Source organism: Strix aluco, chromosome 2 (assembly GCF_031877795.1).
Source record: "Strix aluco isolate bStrAlu1 chromosome 2, bStrAlu1.hap1, whole genome shotgun sequence".
NCBI lineage: Eukaryota > Metazoa > Chordata > Aves > Strigiformes > Strigidae > Strix > Strix aluco.
The window spans coordinates 63,430,445-63,456,114 of record NC_133932.1 but is presented as its reverse complement, the minus strand read 5'-3'; the positions used below and the strand labels follow the sequence as shown (position 1 = coordinate 63,456,114).

Here is a 25,670-nt window from a genome sequence, read left to right as displayed (position 1 = left end):
GTAGCTGATAATAATATAATATTTGCTCGTACATTTGGAGAATATTCAGTGAAATCATTTAATAATAAATGCAGTTTTATCTCACAAAGATGGTGCTCTTCCCTGTAATAGCCCTTCACTAAGATCACTGTAAGATGTTAACATACACGTTTAACATGTTAACATGTTTACAAGCCTCAGGAAACTCATTCCACAGTGCTGGGTTCTGTTTTGCTACCAGACATCTTTTTCTGCCTTGAAAAGCCTCAGATATCTATAGATACCTCAAGGCTACAATGTCAGAGAAGGAACTATCTAATTTATGTTAACAAGCAGCTTTAAAACACATATTTTTGATTCAGTGCCAATAGGAGATGAAATTAAATCACAAGATCTGAGTCCATAAACACACTGAAATGATATTCTCAAAGAAAAAAAAAAAAAAAAAGAAGAAAAAAACCCGCAAAACAAGGATTATAAATAATGCATTGCAAAGAAACTCTGAGAATTTCCTTGTCTCATGCAGAGTAGCATGCAAATTACATTTGGCAAGTCTCCCCTCAAGTGGGGAAGCTGATCACAAAAACAAAGAATAATGATGCCATTTCAACTTCCCTTCCTCCTGATTTAAACTGTAATGCTTCTCCAGGTAAGAACATACTCCTGTGCACTGAAAAGTCAAAAAAACAAAATCATGCCTCTTGGAAGGGAAGTCCTTTTCCTTCCATGGCAGATGGCTTTGTTCCAGCACCACAGTTTAACTATACATCATATTTCTTGATAGTAATGATGTACATCTTCCCTCCCCGTCACACAGATGCCAGGCTCTCCTCTCAGACACTGTGTTCCCTTTGGCCCTATAAAGAGTGACACTTTGGTTACTCCATAGTCTTACAGAGGTGATTTCCTTCCATCTTGCTCCTGAAGTAACACATTCTTGATGAGAAATGCCATAATATTTGCTATGCAAGTTCTAAAAATCAGCACCATCCCAAAGCTAAATAAATCCTGAACATTGATCACCAAACAAAAGATAGGATTCTGCTCAGTAGCCATATGGACAATAAAACTTCACATACACATGAAAATTTCTGGCCATCCAGACATGAGGTTACATAAATAAAAACTCATTCTGTGTTCCCAAAGAAAAAGAGAAGAGAAAAGGAAAAGTGTCGATGTTGCTGACTTAAAAAAAAGGAATTCTTCAGCAAGAAATTATCTGCAGAAAAGAGGAAACCCCATGCTGACATGGCTGCCCATTGTCACCAGCTTCTTTCTGTCTTCTTCCCCTTATTAAGGTAGAAGGCTACAAGCTGCTATACAGAGACAGATGAAAAAAATCAGCAGGTCCTTACAAATGAACCCCATTAAAGAAGCAAGACATAGTCAAGTCTGTCTCCAAAAGCAGAAGAATTGAGATGAAGGATCTCTGTTACTGGTCCCACCTTGGCAGAGATGCTGTGGAGCACAGCTAATTTAGACAGTTAAAGATAGAAGAAAGTTTAGAAGTCTTTTGTTTCTTCAGGCAGATATAATGCCTGAATAATCTATTAATCTTCAATCAAAAACACTTGTCAGCATTTTAAAAAGCATGGAAAAAAAAGGCTTTTCATTAAAAAAAAGCAAAGCTTATCCTTCTCTATGTGCTGGACCAGACAGTTATGCAGCTGTTTGATTATCAACTCAAATGGATCAAAAAGGTTTAGTGCTCTTGAATCAACAGCACCTCCAAATAAGAGAAGCCTGAAAAACACATCAGATGCCTGAATGTAGGATAAAGTATAGTACTAACAAAAACAGCATCTCACATCTCTTTTGAATAAAACACCTCCAGAAACTGTTACCAAGATAAACAGCCACTGCATTAGCAAATGTCTTTTTTATATAGTCTGCACAAGCAGTTCGCAAAAAGAAATTATCCATAGAGTGTGACATAGCAGGAAAACTGAAAGATACTCTGACAATATGGAAATGCAAAAGAAAAAGGTAAGTGGATACTCTAGGAAGCAGAGCAGTAAACAAAGTGACAAAAAAGAGAAAAAAAAAGAGAGAGAGAGACTAAAATGCCCATACCCAGACATTGTTCTTAAAATTTAACGCAAAGATAGCTCTTCTGTACCTCAAGAATCAACACAGAATAACAGTTGTTCCTCTACACAAAAATAGCAGCTTTAAAGTCCAAATAATGGAATTGCATTTGAATCATGGCACTTAGAAGTAGGTTACAATTGCAAAGAAATGTTTTAAAAACAACCAAAAGACATTTATGAGAAGCAGAAGTCCATAGCACATTGTCACAGAGAAAAAAATAATTTCGTACTATTTTAAGGTTATGCAATGTGAAACTTAATCAGAATATTGGAAGAACTAAAGCTACACGAATTATCTCCTCCAGGAGCATTACGAAAAAGCGTGGGCTGCAGAGAAAAAAATATCATGACACATGGCAGAGATAAAAGAACAGATTTTAACTTAAGACAAAAGCATATAGATATATTAAATTTTAAAAAGGCCATTGATTTAGAAAGGAAGGACAGACTCCATCAACATTTGTTCTTAACTGCAAGAGGTTTGCTTAGAGTCTCTGTTCTGCAGTCTTATTCCAGTATATATATTAATTTATTTTGGTCAGGGAACAAATGCTGTATCATCAATAGGACAAGGTATGCTCCTACTTGCAACTTTCTTGTTAATGAAGACTACATGTGATATAGACCATGATACCATGAAGACCTCACCCCTGAAGAGATACATATGTAGCTCAGGTAGGATCCTGATGATTAATTCTGCATACAAGTAAATAAATTCCATTACATATAAGGAAGCTGGTGTCTATACTTAGTTTTGATGATCCCAAAGTATTATATGTATGACCTAAATCTCCCCAGATTCGTACAGTGTTTAACAAGTATGAAGAGTCAAAATTCTCTTTTCTCCATCCTGTCTGCTTGAGCCTAAAACTTTTGTTGGACTGATATAACAAGAAAATTAAATATCATTCCTACTCTAAATTGTAAATGAATTGGTACATTTGTTAACTGCTTTTGATGTGCAGTTCTTGTGTGTTCTGCCTCACAAACATCAGATTTCCAGCTGAAGGAAAGCATGACAGGTCTAATGACATCAGTGGAACTCTTTCAACTTTTGTTGACAGACATATAGGTTCAAAACTGTGATTAGCATGATACCCACACATACAAATCCGTATGACAATCTATCATTCTTTTCTGCCAGGACAGTCTGTCTTCTGTCAAAATAGGCTAGTTGGAATATTTCTGGCCCTATAATCCTCTTCAATACTGTTACACAACTATGAACAGGTTTGTAAAGGGTGTTTGTTGCCATTTTCTTTGTGTTTAAACACAATAGTTTTCCACATGCTCATGTTCAAAATTTTTACTCTGAAACATCACTATTCCCTACAGTTCTGGCTTATCTTATTTTTGGGCACAGACTACAACACACCAAATAGACATGAGCCAAAAACAATGTATAAAATGCACAAATTCCATTGTGCCACTTCTGCATACAGTATTTGCTCTTGTTGGCCCACACTGGAAAGCACTGGGAGGCATAATGTACAGCACACAGAGAAGCTTGGCAAAGAAGCCATGTGTTGCCAATGGATATAACAAAATTGTGTATATATATATTATGGCATAGCCCTGCTGGTTTAGCTTACACAATTAAAGACACATCAGAGAAAACAGAAGTACATTCCTTGCTACCCTCCATTCCGGGTTTACTCTTCCTTTTATCAGACAGATTCACTAAATTCGGGTTCATGCTTTTCACTGTAAGAGGTTTACATGGTGAACCAGCTGTCAATAGACTCCTAAAGAGGATGGCAGCTCACATGTCATTGACGGGGCTGAGGAGGTAGAGTTGCTCCTATCACTCCTAGAAAGATTACAGACAGAAGAATATTTGAAGCTGCTTTTACTTTTTTATTTTCTCAGCAGCAGAGGAAATAAATTACATAAGACCACAAGAATGGGTGGAAAAGTCACTGCACGATATTTACCTACCCTGTTCAAGTAAGCAGTGTATTAATCAGACTTCTAACAATAAATTCATCAATAGCATAATGTTTTCTCCTCAAACAGCAAGTGCAATGCCCTACCAGACACAGCAGTTCAATATAACTGCCAGCATGTCTGTCTGAGAGAAATGCTTTCATACTCCACCATTACCAGAGCTTCACTTCAGGCAAGGGAGTCCTTACAGAAGCTCTGCTCAAGGATACCAGGGAGTGAATGGCAGATGGACTTTGTTTACTGTCCTTACTGACTAGCATGGAAAAGAGAGTAGCTCAGAAAGTGTGAGCAAAACCTTCAGCCTTTCACTGCTGCTTCTGAATGATGCTAATTCACACAGTACTGAGTCAGTATCTTCTGCTGCACTTCTGAAAACTGTGAGTTGCTGTAACTGCCAATCTGTTTTCTATTTCACCCTGCCCAAAAGAAATTATATAAAAATATGCAAAAGGAAAAAAAAAAAAACAAAAAAACAAACAAAAAAAAAAACCACAAAAAAAAAAAAAAACCAAGTGCATTACTTCTGAACCTAACCAGTTCTGACAGACCTGGCTCCAGCTCACTGTGCTGTCCTTGACTTAGCTCCAACATGCTGTGGACAGAGCTCTGAGTGGTCTCTGACTTCTGCTGGTCCATTAGCACAGTTATTGCAGGTTGCCCCTGCAGTCCCATTAGTACCTATCAAGCAGAGAATTGCTTGCTTGGTCACTGTCTGTAAGCATTTTGGTGACTCATTTATCAGCTTTTCCTCTATTTCAGAGAGTAAATCACTTGAGCTCCTTATGGTTTTTAAAAAAGCCATTTGATTTGCCAGACTACAAACTGTGACCCTATTTTTTTTCATTCACTGGCTAATTTCTTCCATCTACATTAATCTATTTTTCCATCAACTACATTCAATTTAACATGAACTTCAGTTCTTAAATGTATGACCACCAGTATCTTGGAAATTTTTGCTGTGGCTGAGGAATGATTTCCAGTGCTTCTAACACAATCCACTCTGATGCTAATTAATTCTAATGGAAGAGACATTTACAATGCTGGACAGACTGAAACACATCTCTATCAGCAAGCAGAAATAAGCTCTAAAACATCTGCTCCTAACAGTAAGATATGAAGGAAAAAAAAAAAAAAAAAAAGGAAAGATTTCTTTCTGTACCCCTTGCAGGGTGGGATAGTTTTACTTTTTGAGGGATCATGGCCTTCCATGTTTTTATTTTGTTAACATGTCTTATTTTTGTTTGGAAGATCAAGCTGTAAGTACTAACTAGTGCAAGGTGTTCAGCATAAGCAAGGAATTCTGTTAACTCTGCTGCCTCACTTCAAGGTTTGGGACTCTTTCATACTCTTGGTTTCATACTCTTTTGTTAACTGCAGCTTTGGGTGGAGTTAGGATTTTTTATCACAATTGAGGACTGATTGCATCAGAGTTTTGTTTACAACCACAGTTTTAACTTGCTTTTATCTAATCCACTTCATAGCTCACCACATGCTGCTCTCACCTGTATGTCACTGTATTTAAGCTTCACCCAGTGTCCCTCTGTAGCGTCATGGAAGGGGTTTCATTAATCCTTCTCACTATTCCTACTGTCTCTGCATTTTATCGATATCTCTCCTTCCAGATGTTTCTCTTTCCACCTGTGTCTCACAGTCCTCTCTCCTCCCTCCATGTTCGCAGCAGCTCTCCAGTAGCTTGGGCAGAGGCTGAGGCAATATTTTGGGGCAAATACTCAGTATGAACTAAGCTACCAAGACCTGACCTGACTACTCTGACTACTAGGAAAGACAGTAGCCTGCAAATGCTTCCTCTTCCTTCAGGCCCTTATATTTTCAACAAAATAATAGTCCCTGGAAGAAGAAGCAAGAGGAGGAGATAAACAAAACAAAACTATGCAAACTATCAAGAAATTTACTTAGAAAATAGAATACCCGAGTTACAGTTGCTGTTTCTGTTGATGTTTCATTATTTATTACGGGTGATAAATTGAAAGAGCTAAAAAAAAAAGTGCTTTGGTGGCCCATACATTTACTCAACAGTTACAAGGTGTGTTTACTATCCCTCAGAGCAGAGCGCGCATTGTACATATATATCTATTACATGGGTAGCTACTCCTCATATCAGCTATTTAAGCCCCATGCATGCCCTCCTGCTCAGCTGTGACTGTCCCTGTGCAACACATGTCTTTTCAAAGTCTGGATCTGGTTAGCTCAACACTCCAACCTTATAATGTAAAAAAAGTCATTGCTGACATTAAAAGCCAACCCCCATTTAAACAGAGGTTTACATGAGGAAAGAGCTGTCCAACCCCAAAGAGGATTGAAGCTTGTATGTTACTGGCATCTTTCCACAATTGGCCTAAGAGGTCTAACGAAGACAAACCCCACATAACCATATTATTAACCATTAGGAAGAGAGCAGCTGCTTGCAAAATTCAACAGTTTTGTGCAATGTCACAGGGACTTAACCGAAACATTTGATCTTTGGAGGTTGGTACACTGCAAATTTTTCACTGAGTGTTGAGTTCAGTTTTTAGCCTGACAGTTGCAAAAATGTGAAGCACTTAATTAGTACCCCCTAATTCTTTCAGTGGAGCACTTAAAGTCAAAAATTAATAGTGGTGGATTTTTGTTTACCAAAATGTCCTGTCAGAATCAAAAAACATTTGAGTGGCTACATGGGAGTGCTATAGTTTTAGTCTGCTGATGACAGAATAGAAACTGTAATATATGACCAATATGAGATATTGTGAATAATTATAAGAACTGACCACTGAGATGATGAACAGTACACAACAGAGAAATTAAATAACTCTGAAGACAGGGAAATTTATCAGGAGTGAGGTCTGTTTCTGTATGTTTCATTAACAGCAAAAACTAATCATAGAATCATCATATAATGGTTTGAGTTGGAAGGAACCTTAAAGATCATGTAGTTCCGACCCCCCTGCCATGGGCAGCGACACCTTCCACTAGACCAGGTTGCTCAAAGCCCTGTCCAACCTGGCCTGGAACACTTCCAGGCAGGGGGCAGCCGCAACCTCTCTGGGTAACCTGTTCCAGTGTCTCACCACCTTCACAGTAAAGAATTTCTTCTGTATATCTAATATAAATCTACCATCTTTCAGTTTAAAGCTGCTACCCCTCATCCTATCACTGCACTCCCTGATAACAAGTCCCTCCCCATCCTTTCCTCGGCTCCCTTTAAGTACTGGAAGGCCATTATAAGGTCTCCCCAGAGCTTTCTCTTCTCCAGGCTGAACAACCCCAATTGTCCCAGCCTGTCCTCATAAGGAAGGTGCTCCAGCCCCCTGATCATCTTCCTCTGGACTCACTCAAGCAGGCCCATGTCATTCTTACACTGGGGGCCCCAGAGCTGAATACAGTGCTACAGGTGGGAGCTACCAGAGCAGACTAGAGGGGGAGAATCCCCTCCCTTGACCTGCTGGCCACACTTCTCTTAAATGCAGCCCAGGATACCATTGGCTTTCTGGGCTGAGAGCACACGTTGCTGGTTCATAGTAAATTTTCCATCCACTACTATTCCCAAGTCCTTCTCTGCAGGGCTGCTCACAATTCACTCATCACCCAGCTTGTATTTGTGCATGGGATTGCCTCAACCCATGTGCAGGACCTTGCACGTGGCCTTGCTGAGCTTTATGAGGTTTGCACAGGCCCACCCCTCAAGCCTGTCAAGGTCCCTCTGGATGACACATCCTTTCCCTCTAGTGTGTCAACGGCACCACACAGATTGGTGTCATTGGAAAACTTGCTGAGGGTGCACTCAATCCCACTGTCCATGTCACCAACAAAGATGTTAAACAACACTGGTCCCAGTACTGACCCCTGAGGAACGCCACTGCTCTCCACTTGGACACTGAGGCAATGACGACAACTCTTTGAGTGCAACAATCCAGCCAATTCCTTACCCACCCAGTGGTCCACCTGTTAAATCTCTCCAATTTAGAGATGAGGATGTCATGCAGGACAGTGTCAAATGCTTTGCACAAGTCCCTGTAGATGACATTTGTTGCTCTTCCCTTATGCACCAATACTCTAACTTCATCATAGTGTTACCGGAAAAGCCATCAGAGGAACAATCTAAGACTCATTTTGGAGTCTTAGAAAGCAGGCATTCTTTATTGCAGCGCTGGGCACACACACAAAGTTTTGCAAAGGTGAGCGCGCCCCCATATCTGTAAGTGGCAGCTAATATATAGTGAGATTATACATATTCATAATTCTTCTGAGAAATGAGTTACTTATGCATTAGATTTCCTGGAACAAATTACAATATCTGCATCCTAATTATGCATGCGCTATTCTTGCTGGGTGGTGGTCTCGAGGGGTCCCTGGTGGTCATTGGTAGTCTTCCTCACCGTGTCTGCTGATTGACCTCAGTGCTCACGCATGCTCACAAAGGTCTGTTTAGGAGGTGTTGTGCAGCTGTGTTGTATCTTGAGCTGGTTTGGTTTAATTTATCCCAACCTTGTTCCTGTTATCTTCAAGAAGAGACCCCAACTGTCTTATTTATTACTGTCTTATCTTCAAACCCCTTCTTCACAAAAGCACCAACCTTCAGCTGCACATTCCAGAAGCTACATTGACCTACTTCATTCTCAAAAAAAATATTTAGCAAGACAAAAAGCAAGACAAAGAGGAAAAAAAAAATATTAGCAAGATGTTTTGACTCACAATAGAAGGTCACCAAATTTGTCAGGCATGATTTGCCCTTAGTGAAACCATGCTGGCTGTCACCAATCACCTCCTTTTTTTCCATGTGTCTTAGCATATTTTCCAGGAAAATCTGCTCCATGATCTTGCTGGGCAGAGAGGTGAGACTGACTAGCCTCTAATTCCCTGTCTTCCTTTTTTCCCTTTTTAAAAATGGAGCTTATGTTTCCCCTTTTCCAGACAGTGGGAACTTCACTGGACTGCCACAACTTCTCAAATATGATGGATAGTGGCATAATCACTTCATCCGCCAGTTCCCTTAGGACCCACAGATGTATCTCATCAGGTCCTATGGAGCTGTGCACCTTCAGGTTCCTTAGATGGCTTGAACATGATCTTCTCCTACAGTGGGCAGTTCTTCATTCTCCCAGTCTTCTGTGTCCTGGGTGATGTGGTTGGAGTACTTGCCGGTAAAGACTGAGGTAAAAAAGTCATTGAGTACCTCAGCCTTCTCCATACCCCAGGTAATTAAGTCTCCCATTTCCTTCCAGAGAGGGCCCACATTTTCCCTAGTCTTCCTTTTTTCACCAATGTACCTACAGAAGCTTTTCTTGTCCTTGATGTTCCTGGCCAGATCTATTTCTATCAGGGCTTTGGCCTTCCTAACCTGATCCCTGTCTACTTGGACAATTTTTCTGTATTCCTCCCATGCTATCTGTCCTTGCTTCCACCCTCTGTAGGCTTTCTTTTTATGTCTGAGCTTATCCAGAAGTTCCTTGTTCATCCATGCAGGCCTCCTGGCATTCTTACCCGACTTTCTTTTTGTTGGGATACATTACTCCTGAGCTTGGAGGAGGTGATCCTTGGATATTAATGAGCTTCCTTGGGCCCCTCTTCTCTTCACAACTTTATCCCACACTACTCTGCCAAATATGCTCTCCTGAAATCCAGGGTAGCAAGCTTGCTGTGCTCCCTCCTTGTTGTCCCAAGGATCTTGAACTCCATCACTGCAGCCAAGGCTGACCTTGAGCTTCACACTCCCCACCAGCACCTCCTTGTTGGTGAGAACAAGGTCCATCACAGAACCTCTCCTTGTTGGCTCCTCTATCACTTAGGGAAGGAAGTTATCATCAATGCTTTCCAAGAACCTCCTGGATTGCTTATGCCCTGCTGTGATGTCCCTCCAACAGGTATCAGGGTGATTGAAGTCCCCCAGGAGGACCAGGGCCTTTGAATATGAGGCTGCTTCTATCTGTCTATAGAGGGTTTCATCCGCTTGCTCTTCCTGGTTGGGTGGCCTGTAGCAGACCCCCACTATAATGTCACGTGTCCCTGCCCTCACTTTAACCCTGACCCATAAGTTCTCAGTCAGCTCCTCATCCATCCCCAGATGGAGCTCCATGCACTACAGTTGATCATTGACATAGAAGGTGACACCCCCTCCTCGTCTCCCCTGCCTGTCCTTCCCAAAGAGTCTGTATCCTTCCATGCCAACTCTCCAGTCATGGAGGTCATCCCACCATGTCTCCTTGATGCCATTAAAATCATAGACCTGCAGGCACGCGCACATCTCTAGCTTCTCTTGTTTATTCCCCATGTTACATGTGTTTGCATAGAGGCATTTAAGTTAGGCCCCCGATGAAGCTGACTTACTGGATGGAATTCCTTTGTACTGCTCTTCAGGTGCTCTCCTGCTGACCTGTGATCCTCCTCCAGGCTAAGTTAAAATCAGTCTTTTGATGAACACACCTCTTTTACTCACATGAAGCCAAACACTCCCCTTGAGTTACACCATACAACCATATTTCTGTATTCCTTCCATTACCACTCCAAGATGCTTTCTTCCAGGAAATGGGGAATAGCGAGTTAGAAGGGGGCAGCAGAACTTTCCAATAACTTATTTATTTGCCTATTGTGCATAATGTTGTCTTCCTGTTATACTTTATACCATTCAAGCTAAAGATTTGCTAGAGCTGTTTATTGCTTTTGAGTTTTTCGGGTTTTGAAGGGTATTTTGGTATGTAGTAGGGGCAACAGGAGGAAGCCGTAATCTGAGCTAAGGGATGCTCAGCAGTCTCATGGCCCTACACAGTTTGTTCATGACAAGCTGTGTTGTGGCCACATGCCTCCATGTTAGCAACAAATGCTCGAGAGAGTATTCAAAACCAAATGAACAAAATTAAACCAATTAGTAAAGTCATGACTTTAAAACTTCTTTAGTATTATTTGTTCACTGCAGTGTCATAGTATTTAAAGATCCTCACGGGGAATCAAAACTCAGAAACATTCACTACAGGTAAGAAATGGAAAGAAAACCAGAAGCGTGACCATTCAGGCAGCAAGCAAGATCACCAGAAGCCACACAAGAATGATGAATGTGGCAGTTTGCTGTGAAGTCATCTATCTATCCTGGCCTCTTCTATAATATTTGCGTGATTGACATGAAAAATCAGAATGGTTCGTACACAAACATGCAATTATGTGTGAAAATGACCGCTTTCCCTGCTTGGCTGTTGAACAGAAGATGATCTCATTTTATTCTAATAGCCAACGATCAAAATTAGTCTTAGGACACACAAAAAATGTGTTTTGAATGCTTTTGAGGGCTTTTTTTCCTCAGCCTTTTTCCCCTGTCTGAAGAAGCTTTTAAATTGTCACATAAATTTTACTTATTTAGACAGTAACCATGTCTTCTTGACATCTAATTCTAAGTCTCATAAATGTCCTTTAAAAGTAGCAATACATCAACATAATTAAAAATAAAAATTGAGATATATAATCCCTCACTACTAAAGGCATAACTTCACTTTCATACTGACTTTTCACTATACAATAGCTTATCCTCTCCCAGCTTCTCCCACTAACAGGAAATACAATTGCAATCTTTCCGTTGTATTGCTGCAAACCAAGAATTCAATAGACATTTTTAACTCACTGACCTTCTCATTGCAAACCAATCTCCCTACAGATCCTGGGACTACAGATTCAGGGCAAAAGAGTTGGATTTGGTTGATTGTTTTTACTTTCTTACATAAGTGAGCATTACGCAAGTGAAACTGAGACAGGAGAAATGCTGAGAGAAACAGTTTTGGTCGATGAAACACAAATTCAAGCAGATTCAAAAAAAGATATTATTTTTTGTTATCCCAGAGATTAATCTTATTAATGAGGCACAAAGATTAAAGAAAAAAATTGCAAATTCCAGGTCCAAATTCATCCAAATATAATTTCAGTGGAGTAACACTAGAGCTTGGTTTCATCACCTTGCTTTCACAGTCTAATTTCTCATGAAAAGTTCCCAACATAATGAATGCATATCTGCCAACCTCTTTTTTTTTTCCTAAGAAGATGATGTTATTAACCGACCACCTAAAGGAGGTATAACTGGCAATTACATCAAAGAAAGAAAGGGATCAAAAGGCAACGTGAAATGAATGCCACAGGGTCTAGTTACTCTGCTACTCCCCTCTTCCACCATCTTCTACCACTTTTATGTTCCAATGAATGCCCTTCTTTTTTCAGTAACATAGCAGCAACACAAAGTAGTTGGTCACATGGGATTAAGAATTTACTATTCATTGCACTGTTATAGATGGCCTTCAAGGCTCACTAAGCCAAAAAACAGCTGACTTTACCCCCTTCCTGTGGACCACAATGGATGGTGTCAGATTTGGTTGATATAAAGCCATGTTGTTAGGTTCTTCCCATGGAAGTAGCACTGACGATGGTGAGAGCAAGGCAACCAAGGGGCCTTTTTTGTGACCACATCCCATACCTGCAGAGACATGATGAAAGGAAGTAGCTTGTGCTTTTGAAGTTGTCAGGGCTGACCTGAAGATCATTGCCCATGCTGCCACAGAGCAGCGTGAAATCTTCCTGCAAGGTAAGGGGCTCAGGAAGGTGGCTTGGACCAATGTCTATCAACTGCAAAAGCCACTTTCATGTAATCATAATGAAGAAGAGCCTGGTCAATCCATTGTTTAAAGGCTGAGGAGAATGAGAGAAGTACAAAATCAAAATCCAGATTTCACTGCCATTTTGCAGTACTTCCAATAGACTAAACTACACCATAGTTCAGTGTAAATGTACACCTAGGCCAGGTGCACTGCCACTGAGCTGCACTGGAGCTCATACATAGTCCACTTCAGAGAGGTATGCCTGCATTTCCCGCAGCCAGCAGGACTGAAGGAAGCATGCTGCTCACAAGAAGGCTTATTTCAGGGGGAAGGATGCTCTGGAAAGACAAAGTCATTGGACTGACCACTGTGGATGGTCCAGACCTCCTCACACAGAGCCCAGGGAGCCTAAGGCAATGCAGTAAAAGCTGGAGTCAGGAGGTGCTGTTCTTCAATACACAAAGTAAGTGAGAAGGCATTTTGACAGGCAGGCGAGACAATACACACACTGACCACAAAATACCTGCAGGATTGTGCTGCAGTTAAACACAAATGTGCAGTCCAGAATATGGTGGACATCTATGTCCCCGGGAAAAGGACCCAGCTTAACTCAAGAGCACTTTCTCAAAGGTAATTTTAGCAACCAAGATAAATCCCCTGTTCTGTTAAATAGACAGTCTTGTCTCAGTGTACATTTGAACAATTTAGAGAACCTGGGAATCTTATCCCTGAAAGATAATTCAGCAATTTAAGTTAAGTAGATGCATTAAAACAAACCATACAGACTTGTCAATTTGGTGAACTTCTTTATGAAAAGAAAAAAAAAAAAAAAGGATTTGATCTCCTCTTTTTTTAATGATTAGTAGTTTTCTTTGCAAGCAAAAGAACAATTTACATTAAAAGCTAATCCTCATTCTAATGAAACTAATCAAACAACTCAGGAGTCTGCAAAGGTTTATTCATGTTTTTTTCTGCATTTTGTTGAGTAGTCCCAATGATTTAAGGCTAATTACTCATACAGAGCAGTCACACAGACCACATCAGTATTTTAACTGCACCTAATGTTTGATGGCTAAAATACATGCTAAGCCAGATAAGATTGGTCTCCATGAAAAAAAAAAATCAATATTGGAGGAGAAAAAGAGATTAAGATCAACAAGGATAAATTTCAAGAGATCCTTTCATGAGCCCTAATATATTGCTATAGAAGATTAGATACATATTTTTCTGTAAGGGAGCATGGGCATGGCTCTTTAATTGTACATCTATTTCTAAATCACGCACAGTGACTACAGTTTACTCAGAAGGAAAACAGTATTATCAAAAGACCTGGAGCTACTGCCTGAACTTGCAGGAAGGTGGGGTCCCCTGTGATTTAGTATTTTTCATCTCTGGCACCTGTGACCGTGATTTCCAAACTGTGGTTCATAGGTTCACAGTAAGTTGTGTATTGCCAGTACACAGATTCATATCACCCACTGGAAAATAACAGGAAGAAGTTTAGCCAGAAGGGTGAGGGCTGGTCTGTAAGAACACAATCGTGTTTTTTGCTCCTGTACCGGGATGGTTAACACGACAGTAAATAGCACTGGTAAATACACCTGTAGCAACACATATATGTGAATTTGCAAAAGAAAAACTTTGTCTCCAGATGCACTCAGTCCTTCCCTTCCCCTGCCTTCCTCCCATCCTCACATATACATTGTATTTACTGTGCCCTTACAAAAGGACATTAACTCACACCCGCCACATGCTGAAGAACTTTTACAAGATTCAATTCTGTAGCAAATCACAAAAAATCCTCAAATACTCCAAAAATCATTTCTAAAGGATTTATATGGCTTTTGTGGTTAAGCTGCCAATTTGATTATTTTTTTAATATTTGGAAAGCATAGCTATAATGCTTTCCAATTCTCACTCTGACAGAAATATTTTCAGATGCACATAAAATCTTGACTTGGTTTGCTGTAGACTTATATGACACACTTACACTGTAGGTAAGTAAGCGGCACAGCAAAGCTTATCCAGCTAGCCTGGCTCTCCCTTGCCCAGATCAAGGACAAAATGCCCCAAACCTCCTTTACTCCCAGTGTAAGAAGATTCTCTTCTAACTGAGATGCAGGGGCACGGGACAGACCTCAGCCCTGTTCAGCAATGCAGGGATGTGACCAGCATGCTCAGAACTGTGGGGAGCCCCCAGGAATGCACATCCCACCTGACATGAACAGCTGTGGAGAACCACATGGAGAGGAGAGAGGGAAGAAGAGAGAGAAATAAAAAGAAAATTTTGTTCTTTGGATGGCAAGTCTAGGTGACTACAGGCAAGACCCAGGATTCTGATCTGCATTACACTTCTGATCCACTTTAATTACATAATTAAATAAATTATATTTTTATTATTTTTTAAAAATCTGATTTAAACATTAAAGTGCTTTCAAATCTACCCTGTTTTTTTCCTGATTTGTGCAACAATGGTCTCCAGCATCAGGTTTGGGAAATTGTGCTGGCACTCTACTTCACCACTGAAGTGTAAACCATCTTGCTCGATGCAGACACCCCCAGACAGTGTTTCAAGGCCTGTGCTCTGCAGGAACTCAGATTAGGTACAGCACTGCTCTCACTTTAGGCTCTGTCAAGATACCTCTACAAATTCTCAAACTACCCAAAGATTTTAACAGTTCACCCTGGCTGCCTTCCACACACTGTGGTTGCTGCTGGTGCAAAGCTTGGTCCATCCTGCTTACCAAAGGGGATTAACAAAGTGAACGTGTGAACAAGAAAGTTTAAAAAGCCCCCTGCAATATTTTGGGGTCTATAAAATATTTCTAAACACTTACAAATAGAACTGCTGATGTTGTATCTGTTGCAACAGGAAAGACTAGCACCACCGTCCCCAAACCTGCACTTTTCCTGGTGCAGGAGGGGATGCACAAGGAGCACACACTCCTTGTACACTTGATATGTGGTGTGTCAACTGTCACAGTTGCATTATTTGTGCCATTTTAGTGTTCACAGTCTTAGCCCTAGTGATTCAGTTTACAGCCTTCCAATGCATTTTTCCAAAAGAGATGAGGGGTGGGACATGAAAACTGCTTTATCTCTGTGTGTTTTGTGACACCAAGAAGGGAAGAAAAGCAGTGTGTCTGATGTTGAAAACACAGCAAAACTGGCCCATGGCTGCTATTAAAGTTGAGATTATTTCAGAAATATGGTGATCCATGGCCCTCCCATGGCAATTAAGACTGCTCTAATGTCCCATTAAGCTTCCTGTTCTCTATGTGGGTGGGAGAAACATCCACTTAATGAACATACATATCTGCTCTGCAAGGAAATAAAAATTAATTTGGATTAGGAGAAAAAATTTTCTCTTTGTCCTTATTCTTACCTTCCCTGCATGGGAACAGGAGTGAAATTGCCCAGAGCAATGCAGTCATCCTCTCTTATTTCTGGTTTTTCACACAGGGTCTGTGGTTCTCCAAGACTCGCTACCATGCCATGATACTCTTTTAATAGCTGAAGCTCATTGCAACTTCTGGTCACCGGCTTGGCTGCCACCTTTGCAGATAAACTGGTTTGATGTAAAGATGTATGATTCAGCTCCATTTCTTGTTGTCTAGAAATTGTACTGTCATCTTTGTTATCCAAGTACATCTGTCCCTGGGGGGTGTTCTCCTAAAGAAAGTGAAAACAAATATATTAGGGCTAAATTGAATTGACTCAATGTTTACTTCAGTACAAGCATGTTAAAAATGCCAAGCGGAAGATTCTTTTGTGCACCTTTGGATGTTTCTTTTGTTGGTTTATTTCCACCAGGAATAATTCCAACATTTTAAACATCTTTGCAACTTCAAAATTAGACATTATAAGAAGCACTGAAATGCATAAAGAGATGGCTCTTCTACTTCTGCCATGTCTACCACAATTTTCTCCCACAAATTTCCCAGCAGCTTGCACTGGCCTACCCCACAGAATAAGCTGAAGTCATCTCCACATCAGGGGCACAGGAGCCAATGGTGCACAACACCCTCCTGGCTTATAACAGAACTGCTTCACCACCACAACACAGCTTTCTCCGGTGGCAGCAGTCCTCTTGAAGCCATCGCTCCCCTCCCAGATCTCAGGCTCCTTCGTAAAGCCCTGTCACACTGAAGCTCTGGTGCAGCTTATGGCCCCTCATTAAGCAGAGCAGGTACTCCACTTTTATGAAGACAACGTGCTGTTTCAGCAGTTGCCAGAGGCATTTATGAAACGTGAATCAAACCTGGATGAAAATTAGGTTCTATTATATGATTATTAACGGTGATTATAATAAAACTTAGTGCATAATAGTCAAAAAGCTTTTATGCTCTCATCATTAAAATTCAGCATGAAAAGTTATAAAAAACACTTCAGAATCCCACAAAGTGCACAAATCAGACACAAAGACTGAGTTAAAGATCAGCCTGTCTTAAACACACGCTGTGGAGTCTAATCACAGGAATATTTCAGTGTAAAGTGCCAAAGCCACCGCAGAGGACAGCAAGAGCTCAGGAAACGGGCCCACCAGCCTCTGCCATCCCCGCGGCTGGGGAAAGCAGCCCTGTTGGAGCATATACCTGGTCCTCCCTGCAGAGATCTCAGCACAGGACAAGCAGGTAGACCTGCAGGGCTGTGGGGCAAAAATAGCACAGTAATAGGGAATAGGTCCCAGCAGGAGAAATCACTAGAAACAGAAATAACAAAAAACTAATGATGATTTTGTGCAGCTTTGAACTCTCACAGCCTTGCAGGAATGAAGGCTCCTGAAAAAAAAGACTGAACATACAAGTCAGCACAAATGCAGATCTTGGTTCCAAGCAAAGGCAGGCTTGCTAGCCAGCAAGGAAAACAGCTAGGAAAACATCAACATAAATAAGCCTTTGCTTACTTGTTCTTTCTTGGTTTTCTTGAAAGGGAGAAAAAAGAAAGGGAAGGTAGGGAGAGTGCAGTGAATTACTGAAAGAAAGAAAGTGGCAGCTATTGGCTTCACTGGGCTCCAGTTTTTATACAGGCTGGCATACATCAAAAAACACTGAAGACGCTTCAACTTTCAATGGACAACACCTCTCCCCTAGATATTTCCATAAAGGGACAAGCCCTTTCATCACCTGGTATAAGGAGCACAAGCATGACTGATGTGACAAATGCACTGTCACTGAGCCGGTCTAGGGCTTCTCCATTGCCTGGAAAGCACTGAATTTGGGTCATCCAAGACAAAATCCTGAGTAAAAGTCCTGAAAGGCTATGCTTGCCATTCCCTCACTGTGGGATCTGAGGCTAGAGGTGTTGGGAAGGCCAATGCACACCATGTGGGGGCCACCACTGCCCCACCGACATCTTCTTGTCACCTCTGGCAGGCTGCTGCCCTGCCAGGCAGCCAGTTTTGCTTGATCTAGAATCCCAAACTGCCTTCCTTCCTAATAAAAAACTTTGAAATGCAAATACTTCCAACTCCAAATGGAAAAGATAATTGCTCTTGTCTTCAATCTCACTTTATATGTTTACATACTGGTTTTATTAAGACACTCCATAAATTGTAATTGAGATATCTGCCCACTTATTCCATTTTTCATAACATTTGGTTTGTCTGAGTGCCTGCTGTGAATGTCAGGCTGTGGAAACATGAGCAGTACACCTACAGCAACTCAGGCTGTACTACTTTTTAAAAGATAAGAACCTGAACACAACCTCTAAAATTGATCCTTTCTCACCCCAAAAGTGGGAATCTTTTATCTTGAGGTGAGTAAGGACTAAATTAGTCAGGCTTTCATATGTACAAGCCCTTAGCATGAAAGACATTTATTTTCAGAATTAACATCAGTGAAAAAACAAAAGAATGCCAAAGACAAGAAAGTTGAGAGAAAATCTGATGCCTAGATACAAAACTATAAACCACATTATTGCACATTCACAAAAGCTTTGCAAAAAAATAAAATAATACAGCATCATTTTGCCACAAGAGATTGTGATTACCTATGTAGCTAAAACATTGCTAAGGCAACTGTCACCATGGTATCTAAGCTTATAAGACATAGGTGCATTTACCATTCAAGAAATTCTCAAATGATCAGATTTCTCTGTAGTTACAGAACTTTTCTTCACTTTTATTTCTTCTTCCTTTTTTTTTTTACCTTGTAATGCCTCCATCATCAGTGAAACATAGGTGAGATGTTATCACGTGAAGGTGAGGGGAGATTTTAGCCAAGGAAAGTTCATTCTGGGTTCATCTCTCTGGAGACATGCACCAGTAAGGTTTCTTTAGCAACAGCTAGAAATTGATCCAGCAACCACCCATCTCTGGAGTTTGACTACAAAAGGGCTAGTATAGTATTTCATGTTTGTTATCCCTTTCATCCCAGTCCAAGCAGTTGAGCATCCACTTTTAAAGTACTAGTGCAGAATCAATTTTTTCTTCAACTTTTCAGGTGCTAATAAGATCACTGGGGTACATTATTTTATTTAAGAAGCTTTGTGTAGCCTGCTTTTTGGTTGCAAAACAAAATGCTGGAGGCAAATTATGTAGCTGGTAATACATCATCATTTAAAACATTATTTTCCTGGGTATCAATAAGCATAGCATAGCATTTTTGCAATCAAAAATGAAACAGAATTTAATCTTGGGTGCCATGAGGCTACAAAATATCACATCTGCTTCAGGTAATGCCCAGAAATAGCATGGTTTCTGTCTTACACATCTTATTATCCATCAAAACCTTTCTCCCACCAAGACTGGAAAAAAAATTACATCTGCACTAAGTCACCTTCCCATTATCAGGCAGAAACCCAAATTCTAAAAAAATACCTAGCTGATGAGGGAGGGTGCGGTACTGCTGAGCAGAGTGTGCATGCACGCCTGCTTCACCCAGGAGAAGGAGAACATGGCTCTTGAAGCAACACTCACGCTCAGCCCCCAGAGCTTGCATCTGCTGGGGAGCCTCTCTCCCAAGGAAATTTCAAGCTAAATCTTGCCTGCCTGGGAAGTCTCTCTATAGCATTTGAGACTACATAAACTTGTCTCCTGCTCCAACTCCTCTCTTAGTGTGCCCCTGTGCCAGGAGCACTACAGAGGCCACGGGTACAAGCTTCCATGAGGAACCTCCTGCAGCCTCATGCTGACAGAGTAGCCAAGGCAGATGTGCCACCGGGGCACATTTCTATCTATGCATCTCCCTCCAAATATGCATCGCCTGACAGTTTCCCCACAAGTCAGGTGATGTTGTACTGGCCTCCTTGTGGCAAAGACACCTTAGAATGGTCTCAACAGCAGAGAGGAGAGTCATTATTTGCCACAGGCCCAGAGAAACAGAGCAGGGCTTCAGCATTACATCTCAGGAATCATCCCATTGCAGGCTTGTCCTTGCAAGGCCATTGCCACACATATTCCTGCCCTTGCCATACTGGAGACAGTGGAGAACCATTCCCAGGACTTGTAGATGAAAACTCAGCCAAAAACCTATCCCTAGAGCCACAATCTAAAAACAAGACACTGCGCACACACACACATGCTGCCACACTACCACTGCCAAAACACACTTACATTTATTTATTTTGAGTAAAGAAAGGGTACTGCAGTGTCTAATGCTGTGATGTGCAAGCAAGAGTTCTCAGTATTTCTTAATTGTTGTGTTTTCTCTTATAACGTATTTCTAGCTGTAGGAAGGAGATAAGACTGGTTTGGGCATACAGGGTGAAACAAATCACTTTGACATCCAGGATTTCACAGTACATTCCAGTATGGCTGTTTTCCACAAAAACCCTGCCTATCTTACATATATGACCCCCATCATCCCAAAAAGTGGTTTTAGGGATTGCACAGAATAACACTGTGCAGAGCAGCCCTCCCTTGCATGACCAAGTGGAAAGACAACAGATCATGGTGTGCAGAGTAGGACTGCAGGGCCACAGCAGATTGCCACTACTGACTCTTCCATGTTTTGGGGTTGTCTTTTCTTGTCACCCATCAGTGGCAAGAGGCATGATGTGGATAAACCTTTGTCATTATACACCAAATGTATAAATGTACAAATAAGACTGCCTGAGGCTCGTACCTGAGATGAGCAAGACTCCCTACTTAGGTTCCCTATGAAGTCTTGGCCCAGGGCTGCAGGGAGGGCTATTTGGCAGGTGGAAGCAGGGTGATGGGCTATGAGAATCTTTGTCTCCATTGGCCTGCCCAAGAAGAAATTGCTTCAAATTGATCCAGTGAGAACTGTTTCCGGGTGGAGGTTCCCAGACACAACAAACCATTAAACCCAGATGCCTTATATTCTCTCTCAGCAGGTTGTAAAGTGTTTAAAATACCACAGTTACAAACTGGCAGAACTTCACAGTTTCCAGCAAGTTGCTGCATTTCCTTAGTGAATAGGAGGGTGTCTGCCTGAGAGCAACAGGCTTTACTAATCCATGTACTACATGGCCAGATCTGCTGAAGGTGGAGCAGCATGGAGCCACTTACTATGGCCTCTCATTTTATGTTGTCAATCTGGGATGGGCACTCATGTAACCAGGAAAGTGAGGAAGTGCTCCCTCTAGAGCATCTTGCAGGAATTTAGCAGAAGCCCCTAAACCTCCAGGCAAGACTGTCTCTGCTGCCCCTTTGGTGGCTTCCTGCAGCCAGGAGGCAGCCCGTACTGGCGCACAGCTCTTACGGACTTCCCAGCTCAGCAAGATCTCTGACACCTTGCTGTTCAGACCCTGCTGTTCAGACTTTGCTGCCCTGATCCTGCTGCTCAGATCCAGCAGCTCAGACCTTACAGCTGTGTTAAGGCAGCAGCCCCTGGTGCACACACAAGATCTTGACTTTGTTAATGCTTGGGCTGTTTGTCTCCCTCACTGCTCACAGAGCTCAACAGAGCTGATGATGATCCAGCACCACAGCTTCACTCACCTGAGGACTCTGAACTTAACAGGACACTGGAAAAACCTTGCTACACTCAGAGTCAAAACCTAGCCTCTGCATATGTGAAGTCCCCAGTCTCCTCTGCATTCAGCTGATGCTGCTGCAATCCAGAAGCTGCTGCGCCTGGAGACAGCTGGGGGCTGTGATTCACTAGACAGCCGAAGAGCTCAGGGGAGATATGGGAGTGGAGGCCTTACAGGATGGACGTCCCTCGCTGCAGTGAGGTGGTGGCTGGGCTAGAAAGTCCTTGGTGGGGAAAGGAATGGGCAAATTGGGATGGAGAGTCAGAATGAGTAAATGGGAGGTCTGCACCAGGGGAGTGGTGAGGGAAGATGCGAGGGTTCTGGCATTGCTGGTGATGGTGCATGGAGGAAGTCCAGGGGCTGGTCATGATGATGATGATGGTTATGATGGGGAGGGCTGCCCAGGGGACAAACTTATTGTACAGACAGGACTCAAGCAGCTTAAGAAGGGGAGACCATTTGCAGGCTACAAGACAAAAGAAAAGTAATGTTGTGAAGAAACCACTTGCAGACCAGCAGACAAAAGAAACAAAACCTTCGTGTTATTTTCATTTTTTTAAAGTGCAGCCCCACAGATGGTTGCATCAATGCAACTCTCTGGGCAACAAACCATAGCACAGGAGCAAAAGCAAACAGCCCAGGCGGGACCTCCTTGCAGGATGAAAAACTATTGCCTAGCTGCATCCCAAGACAGCACAAAACCTTCAGGCTGCGCTAAGTAAAGTAGCTGAGAAGTGAGCATGGCAGGTCAGCGTGACAGAGCAGACATAACAGAGAGAGAAGTGTTGACACCATGTCAGTATGTCAACATGAAATACGGTGACACGACATTCACTCCAAACGGCCGCAGGCTGGGCTCCCCGGCCCCGGCCCAGGCCCAGGCCCCGGCCCAGGCCGCGGCGCGGCCGCCGGCACACAGGCGGGCCCACGCTGACCCCTGCTGGCAGCCGGACTGCCGCCCAGAAACGGGGGTTCCCCCCCAAAAACACCCCTCTTACAGGAGAGCCCATATTTAAAGCCGGGTGTCACGGGACGGTCCGCGACGCCGGGCCGCCCCCGCGCCCGCAGCAAGAGCGCACACAGTGCGGAAGGGGGGGGGGGGGTGGCCGGGGGGTTGTCTGGGTACCGCCCGCTGCAGCGTTCGCCTCCTTGTAGGTGGATAATTAGTAATTAGTCAGCAGAAACTGTTTCTGCGTGCGCGGGAAGGGTCTGATAGGGCACTCCTTCGTGCGCGGTGGCGATGGGAAGTGGTTTGTGTGTATCTTAAGGTAATCAATAGCGGTGGGTCACGCACAGGCTACCGTGGTAGCTGCATTTTAAGAATCTGCCAGAAAAAAAACCAAAAACAAACAAACAAACAAACAAACAAAAAACACAAAACAAAAAAAAAAAACCACAACACTTTAGGGAGTCTCATCCATTTGAGCTGAAGATGGCATTTACAGAGAGACTCCCATCATCATCCGGGCAGTAAGCCATCATCCTATTTGAAGATTCAGCTCCCCATATAAGCGTTACCCTATGCAAAAGATCCCCATAAATTAGGATATATTTGTTAAAGAAAACACTCTGTACCTGAATGTCTATGTAGCAATGTCCTGCTCTTGCTCAGTGTTTAGTCTAAAGAGCTGGTTTGGGGAGCCTTTTAGAAGGAGCCTTTGCTGAAGGAAGAATGTAAGGGAAGCTCTATCAGTTTGGTCATTAGGCTCAGGAAGCACTGCAGGCATAATGACAGTCAAACAGTCAAACAAAAAAAAATCCAGATAAAACAGTTATTTCCCCCTTTTTCCTTTCTTATTGTCTTGGTCAAAGAGGTGAGTACAAAGCCCATTCAAATGAATACACAGAATTTTAAAGCATCTAATCAGACATCAGTAACCAAGTTGCAATGCATTGTAAGGTTAGCTTCCCCCTCACCACCACCTTTACGTCCTAGGTCCCCACAGAGCCCATGGAGAGAGACAGGTACTGACTGCCAGGCCCTCATCCAGCTCATGCTACAGTGGACCCCTGAGGCAGGGCCAATGCACCATGCTTTAGAACTGTCTGTACCTCTCCTTGACCAAGGGACCTGGGGCTCAGGGATCTGTGTATTGTAAAGATGTCTCAGCTTCAGTGAGCTATTTTCCAGCAAATGTCACTAACTTAGCATCAGGGACTGGAGTCACTGGGAACAGGAAACCTGTAGCACCAAGTAATGCTGAACAGTTACAGGGACCAACTTTGGGTCTTGGTCATTTGAAGATTTACTTAATGCTGTCACATCACTGAACCAGTGCATACACTGAAGTAGATTTCTTGCTGGTAAGCTGAGCAAGTAAAGGGGGAGGGAGGGTGAACATCAGTGTTAACACAAGAAACCACTGAACAACTCAGCCAACGCCATTCAAGTGTGAATGATAGTTGCGTCATCTGTGCACAGGGCCTGTGAGGCACCCTCACTGGCACCAAAATGCTGCCCGCATCTTAGACAAACAGGAGCAAAAAGCAGCTGAGTACTAAGAAGCTAAATACTATCTAAGTTTATGGCCCTGGAGATTCAGGGGCTGTGTTAGAAGTAGGCTGTATCAGAAGGAAAATGGTGGAACTTTGAAACAGACTTTTTGGGATTTAGATCTTATTTTGAGAAAAAAAGAAAAAGACCCTAGAAGACACTTGCAAAATATAGCTGGAGACCATTCAGCATGTGGGGTTTGCTCTGAATAAAAGATGATGAGAAACCAGGCAGGTTTGAAAGGAAAAAGAGTCTCCTTCCTGTCATGACCCAAGTGTAAACCCAGAGAGGGTTTTCTTCTCTCCTTAGACTATGCCTTCTCTCCTTATGCCATAAAGTTAATGTTTCAGCATTCTCCTAAAAATGAGATCAAAAATAAATGTCATGGCTCAAAAAAACTAAATAGCCTGCTGAGATGCCCAAGGCCTTTCATGGCACGTCTGTGCAAGAATGTGAAATGATTCACACCAATGAGTAAAAACTCCAGCACTATAGCCTTGCCGGAGGACTTTTGAGAGCTTGATACTTCTCTTTTGCCTTTAATAACCCATCATTACATGGTCATAGGAAGACAGTGAGATCTCACATTCTCAGATCACTTTGACGAGCTTCTATGGGTAAGTAACTGTTGAGGTCTGGAGGTAGAGACAGGAAAGAAATGCTTGGCCCTGCAAGGGTCTTGGGTCACCCCAGCTGCTGCAAGCAAAGGCAGCACAGGGTGACAACAGCCCAGGCAGGAAAGGCTGTTAGGAAAGAATATCCTGAAATCTTAAATGTTTTCCAACAGGTCTTTATTCATTATTACAGATTGGTGGTGATGTTATTTTTACTTTGGGTTCTTTATCCTTCAGACATGTCAGACTAGGTATATAGCAGTGCTGTTCTTTGGTGCATATAAAGGTCTTTATATCTTCCTTTTTTAGTAATGAACAAGACAGTAGGAAAAGGTTGATTAGTTGACACTATATTTTGAAATCATTAAAATAAGCCTGGTTAGTTTCAGCTCTGTTTCAGAAAAAAAGAAAATTCAGGGTGCCAAGTGGAAAAGGAATACCTATATCAGGGGTTGGTTTTTTATTAGTTTTATGACCATACTCTACTAATAAATGTAACAAGTTCTTAACAAATTATTCTACAGACTTTCAAGCTGAACACCAAGCTCCCTAAAACAAAGTGCAGGAAAAAATGTGTTATTGCCCCCTGAATGACATGTCTAGATGATTGTTATTCCCACAGTGTCAATCGTTCTTATGTCTAACTTGATAAACTGCAGGTGCTTGAGATTGCTGCAGCAGCTAGAATACTGATACGCAATAAGCGTTCATGTCACATTTCTCCTGTCTGCTGTTAGCCTAAATTTACTTCATAGAAAAGATGATGATAAGGAGTCGCTTTGCACAAAGGAATTAGAGCCTCCGTATGCCTTGCCAGCTGTACCATGAAAAAAGATAATACCAGCAGGTGCAGAAGAGCAGAGTTCACGATAACACTGGTTTCTCCTTTATTCCAAACATGCAGCAAAGCAGAATGAAATACATCTTTTTCCTACAGGACCCAAGTGCAAATGGAGGTAGCAGTGAGATAGACTTGCAGTTTTTAGCTGGTGTCTTTGTCCTAGTATTATCAGACTGGAGTTTTGGTTTGTGAAATGCA

At 42.1% G+C, this 25,670-nt stretch overlaps 1 protein-coding gene across 1 annotated transcript in view; it reads right to left on the bottom strand.

Moving 5' to 3' along the window:
* Positions 1-16,234, bottom strand: part of OCA2 (OCA2 melanosomal transmembrane protein) — a 192,961-nt gene extending 176,727 nt beyond the window's left edge. The window contains exon 1 of the mRNA XM_074816908.1: positions 15,969-16,234. Coding sequence (XP_074673009.1) covers positions 15,969-16,234 — 266 coding nt within the window. The remainder of the gene's footprint in view (positions 1-15,968) is intronic.
* Between the last annotated feature and the right edge of the window lie 9,436 nt (positions 16,235-25,670).